We start from the raw sequence: 6,000 nt of genomic DNA, 5'->3' as shown, positions 1-6,000 counted from the left end.
GAAAAGAAATTCTCTAAAAAGCATAACCTATAGGAAAAAGGCAGAAAAAAGAGAGGAAGGTAGCAAAGCAGAGCCAAAACCAAATAGCAATGACCGGAAGCAGTTAAGAGAGAAAGACCTGAACCAAGTTCTTTTGGTGGGGGAGGGGATGTTTTGGCTCCTAGGGAAGGAAAGAGGCCAAGAGCAGAGATGCTGAAGAGTCTCCATCCGCGGTTAATACGTGGCTTCCTATGCAAACATCAAGTAGTGGGTCGGGCACAGACCACTAGTCAGAATCCTAACTGTGTTCTCTTTTATTGGAGATGGTCACTTATCATCATACCTTGTACACAGCTCAGGAATACAATTTGGAAGTCAAATGAAACAAACTCTTACTAAAAATAATTTATTGTTTTCAAAAATAAATTAACATTTAGAATAGAATACCAAATTCGATTTACTCTAATCTATTAACAAAAGCATAATATATTCTAGTAAACAAGGATTTCCAACTTGTTGTATAACCCATAAGTCAGTTAAACACTTGGTTCAACTAGGGGCCAACATCGGTCCCTGCCATCTAATCCCGCAAGTTCATAGCTGCTTCACAGGTGAGGGGAAACTCCCACGGGGTCTCCCTGCTCTGCCCGTTAGAAACACATTGGAAAGTGACTAGCCTAGGGGAGGAGAGAGGCTGTTATGGCAAGTTGGAGCTGAAGTCAAAACTCCATTCTCAACACCTTGGGGGAAGTGGAAGGGATGTGAATTATAGTCACCAGGTCTATATGGAAAACCCTCAGATCGTAAGACGGCCCAGGGAAAGGTCCCATTTGCGGAATGTGGTGAGCACGGCCGGTCATGCCCTAATTCTTTCTTGGAGCCTGGAAGTGTCTCTGGTCAGGTAACGATATTGAGGGTTGAGGCGGGGGCTAATGCGGTGCCTTCCTCAGAGGCCACAGTGGCTCCTGCCCGAATACGACTAAACTGGCGGCTCTCCTTTCCTTAGACAGACTGGCTCAGCGTCGGCGGCAGAAGTAGGGAGGTGGAGTCAACTTCAGAGCAGTGGAGCCCACGGCATATCCCACAATGCACCAGGCTTTTAGAGAACCTCAGTGAGACTGTCAGCAGTAGGCAATCAGTGAGGCTGTCTGTCAGCAGTAGGCAATCACCTTTTTATACCTATGAGACATTGCTTGCACGTCTCTTGGGTTTGGCTCAAAGGGTTGACAGCTACTCTGTTGTTCCCGAAAACAAATGCAATTCCTTTGAAGTTACAAATCAGCACTTAGGCCTATCGTTGAGCGTGTCGTCACACCATCCCCTGTTCCTGGCCTCCATGTAGACAGAGGCATTGCACTGCTGCATGGTGTATTCCATCTCCACCAGCTGGCGGCATCCAATGGTTAACTTTTCCCTAGGAGATAAAGAGCTGTTAAATCCTGCAAGGCCGCTAGCTGCTCAAACACAGGAACAAATCATAATTCGACAGGATAACAATGGGATTTGAAGTACATTCTTTGATATTTGCAATAAAATACTGAGTTGTGGTTCTTTAGCACAAACAACATGGGAAGATAAACACTTAGCACAGTTCTCAGACAAGCAACACAGCGAGTCCTGATGCAATTCCTAGAATCCAGGAATACAGGTTCTCATGGAAGACTTGCTGCCAACAAGCAAAGCTGGATACTTGAAAACTGCCCTTTGTATGGTCTCCCTCTCCGGGCAGGAGATGGGCTGATGTTAAAATGTTCTAATCCAAGGGGTTAGCAATGCTTGGGAGTAGATCGTATATTTTTTATCTCATTTAGCTTGGGAGTTAAAGAACAGCTAGACTAGAGGCTACTAAGAGAGTGTAGCTCCCAACAGGAACAGACACTGGACAGAAGATAGGACGTTGACAGAGCTTCGACTCTTAAAAAGAATTGCTGAAATAACTTACCTAGCAGTTAACAAAATAATACTCATTACTCTAAATCGGAGGTGGGGAAGCAGCGGGTAATGCCTAATACACGCCATGCCTATGCACAGTTTTACCTAAGATGACACCGAGCTGGGCTCTCAAGAGTCTAGAGTGCAAATCTCATGGAAGGAAATCTACTGAAATCTACTGGGAGATGGTCTATATAAGTTTATGAAGAATACCCAGCATCTACTACAGCACCTGGCATAGTAAGTACTCTAGAAATGACCGTTACTTGTATTACGTAAATTACACTGTTTTTACTGCCTTCTAAGATCACCCCGAGCCATCTCCATGGTGTGGGAGGATCACTAGCTACTGCTGCCCACTGCACACCCCCTCTGCATGGATCCCTTGATGTGGGGTACAAAGGAAAACAAAGTCAAACAGAACTCAGGGAATAGAGTGAGAGGGAGTAGTGACGGCAAAACTAAATACACCATATTTTGAGCAGCCCTCAATTCCTGAAGCTGTGTGGTTTTTGTGAGGCTGATTAAAACCTGACTTTTGGCTTTGTGTTACTCTAGTCCTACTATTTTCTATATTTAGATTGCTTACAACTAGTGTTATGTTGCTGCCAATTCTTCACAACTACTCAAAAATGACTTTCAGGAGACTCTGCTTAAGAGATCCAAAATGGGAGAGTTATAAGTGTTTTCTTCAAACTTAAAAATGAAACAAAAAGGGCAGGTCCTGTCCCTGTTCTTGGTTATTTATTCCACATATGAAAAAAACTCCTTTGGTAACTAAACTTTGAATCTATCTTGAGTTCCTTTTCCCTATAGCTTATATGTAGAATGGCAGAATATTAAATGTGGGGGTACCTAAACACCTTTGCCTGCCATTCTGCAACATCTCCAGTGAGTCATCTCACCAGGCACAACTGTGAGAGGCCACCATTACATATTTTGATATCTCTTAATTGCTCAAAAGTTCTTTCTTTATGCTGGGCGTAAAAAAAAGCACATTTATCTGACCAAGTCTGCCTAAATTAGAACAAAAAGTCATTAACCCCCTTTCCTTCAATAGTACAAATGTTTTATGTCTCTTACAGTGATCCTATTTCTTTTTTTCCAAACTAAACAATCCCAACTCCTAAATCATTCCTGGAATAGAGCTCAAGACTGGAGGTTGCTTCTAGTTCTGTAATTCTATGTTGCTCATGAGATTTCTGCAAAACTGCTGCTGTTTCTCTAAATTGTCCTATTATGGGAATCAAACTGCTTGACCAAATCTTAGATAGATCAAAATAACTGAAAATTTTATCAAATCAATTAAAAAATAATTCCAGCAATTATTTGATTCATTTCTATGGCTATTTTTGTCAAAATGGCATGGCAGTAGTGAATTTGACCTAATTCCAATTTTTGATGCAGTTTTTCCAAAATTCTTTCTAGGTACAATGAAGAAAGCCTACAATGGATACTTGTCTTACAACTCTCTGAACTTTTCTATACATTTACAATGTGTATCTGAAATGAAAGAAAAATGGAATACAACGTAATCCTAATGTAAAAATAATATTTAATAGCTAACATCATACTCAGTGGTGAAAGACTGAAAGCTTTCCCCAAATATCAGGAACAAGACAAGGATGCCCACATGCACCAATTCTACTCAACATTTAACTGGCAGTTCTATACAGCAATTAAGTGCACACACCATACACACACTCACACACACAAGTAGGCACGCAAACTGTAAACAAAGACGTAAGATCATCACTATAGATCCTAAAGAATCCACAAATAAAACTGTTAGTGCTAATAAATTCAGCAAAGTTGCAAAATAAAAGATCAACAAAAAAATCAGTTGCATTTTTATACACTAACAAACAGTTCGAAAAGGAAAAAAAAACAATTCCATTTACAATAGCATGAAAAAGATTATACTTAGGAATAAATTTAACCAAAGACTTGTATACTAAAAACTACAAAACACTACCAAAAGAAATTAAAGATATAAATTAGTGGCATCCCATGTTCATGGATTGGAAGACTCAATAATACTCCCCCAAAGCAATTTACTCATTGCAATCCCTAACAAAATCCCAAAAATCTTTTTTGCAGAAAATGAAAAATTGATCTTAAAATTCACACAGAATTGCAAGGGACCCCAAAAGCCAAATTTTAAAAAAGAAAAATAATGTTAGAGGACTCACACTTCCTAATTTTGAAAACTTACTAAAAAGCAACTTCAATCAAAAAAACAGTGTGGTACTGGTATAAAGACAGACATACAGACCAATGAAACAGAATTAAAAGTCCAGAAATAAACCCTCACATATAAGGTCAACTGATTTTCGACAAGGGTGCAAAGACCATTCAATGGGAAAAGAATAATCTCTTCAACAAATGGTGCTAGGACAATGTGAGATCCATGTACAAATGAATGAAGGTAGACCCCTACCTCACACCATATACAAAAATTAACTCAAGGGCCGGCTGAGTGGCGCGATGGTTGAGAGCTGGCTTGGGACGCCAGAGGGCCCCGGTTCGGATCCCACATATGAGGGCTGGTGACACTGCCCTCCACAAAAAAAAAAAAAAAAAAAATTAACTCAAAATGGATTGGTGACTTGTTAGAGCTAAAACTATAAAATTCTTAGAAAAAAAATTGGGGTACATCTTCATGACCTTAGCTTTAGCAATGGATTCTTAGATATGATGCCAAAAGCCCAATCAACACAAGAAAAACACATAAATTGGACTTCATCAAAATTAAAATTTTTTATACATCAAAGAATACTATCAAGAAAATGAGAATACAATTTACAGAATGAGAGAAAATGTATGCAAATTATATATCTGATAAGGTCTTAATATCCAGGACATATAACACATCAAGCTGCCAGGTGCCAAGGTGATTGGTAAGGACAAGTCAAAAGTAACAATCAAGACTTGATTCATTTACTGTGACACTGCAAGCAAGAGGCCAAATGAAAAGCGCCATCTCCCTGCTGCTCTGTTTTCCCCACTGAGCGGCGCCAGGCGAGGGTCAGATGATACATGGTGCAGATGGAGACAGCAGCGTCTCATTAAGACTCCTGCCTCTTCATGGACCCAGGGGGCCAAGGGATGGAAAAGGGGTGTCTTAGTCCATTCAGGCTGCCAGAACAAAATACCACAGACTAGGGGGCTTATAAACAATATAAATTTATTTCTCACGGTTCTGGGGGCCGGGATGTCCAGATTAAGGCGCCAGCATGGTCCCATTCTGGCGAGAGCCCTCTTCTGTAACAGCACTAATCCCATTCCTGAGGGCTCCACTCTCATGGCCTAATCACCTCCCAAAGGCACCATTTTCTAAGACCATCTCATTGGGCAACAGGATTTCAACATATGAATTTTGGGGGGACACAGACATTCAGACCACAGCAAAAAAGAGCTAGAAGAGGAAAAGCATTGAGTCAGAGTACAGAAAAATACCTTAGCCAAGGCCTCCAAAATGAGGTCTCAGCAGAGTTGCTTCAGCCAAAGCCCCTAATAAGGACTTGAAATGGAATTTCCTGGGCTAGGAATGCAGGTATGCATCTGGGCATGGCTGCCCAGGGGCCAGGGGCCTGAGCACTGCCTGAAGTTCCAGCCAGGAGACCGTGATACACTGGCTGTGTTCCGAATCTGTATGGGGGAGGCAGCTTCCCCCAGTGGAGCCTCCTAGATAAAGCCTGTGGTCAGGCCTGAAAGACGACACCTAGGATTCTGGCCTGGAGCTGAATTCCTCGTAAAGAATTCTTATAACTCATAAAAAATCCTTATAACTCAACAACCCAATTAAAAAAGGGCAAAGGACTTGAATAAAATTTCTGCAAAGATAAACAAATGACCAAAAAGCACATGAAAAGATGCTCAACATCATTAGTCATTAGGGAAACACAAAGCAAAATCACAGTGAGACAAAACTTTGCGCTCATTAAGGTAGCTATAAAAAATGGAGGGGCTGGCCAAGTGGCGCGTTGGTTAAGAGCTGGCTTGGGACGCCAGAGGGCCCCGGTTCGGATCCCACATATAAGGGCCAGTGACACTGCCCTCCACAGCTAAGATGCTGAACAACAGCTC

At 41.4% G+C, this 6,000-nt stretch overlaps 1 protein-coding gene across 7 annotated transcripts in view; it reads right to left on the bottom strand.

Moving 5' to 3' along the window:
* Positions 1 to 409: 409 nt before the first annotated feature.
* Positions 410 to 6,000, bottom strand: part of SWT1 (SWT1 RNA endoribonuclease homolog) — an 88,433-nt gene continuing 82,842 nt past the window's right edge. For 6 of the 7 annotated variants that reach the window (XM_019635564.1, XM_019635569.1, XM_019635565.1 and 3 more), the window contains one exon: positions 1,128 to 1,393. In XM_019635564.1, the coding sequence (XP_019491109.1) occupies positions 1,258 to 1,393 (136 nt within the window). In that variant the 3' untranslated portion in view covers positions 1,128 to 1,257. Of the gene's footprint in view, positions 1,394 to 6,000 lie in introns of all 7 variants that reach the window. The other variant, XM_019635563.1, reaches the window with a different exon arrangement.

Source organism: Hipposideros armiger, unplaced genomic scaffold (assembly GCF_001890085.2).
Source record: "Hipposideros armiger isolate ML-2016 unplaced genomic scaffold, ASM189008v1 scaffold_22, whole genome shotgun sequence".
Classification (NCBI taxonomy): domain Eukaryota; kingdom Metazoa; phylum Chordata; class Mammalia; order Chiroptera; family Hipposideridae; genus Hipposideros; species Hipposideros armiger.
The sequence above is the reverse complement of the archived record's forward strand: the minus strand, read 5'-3'. Positions and strand labels throughout refer to the sequence as shown.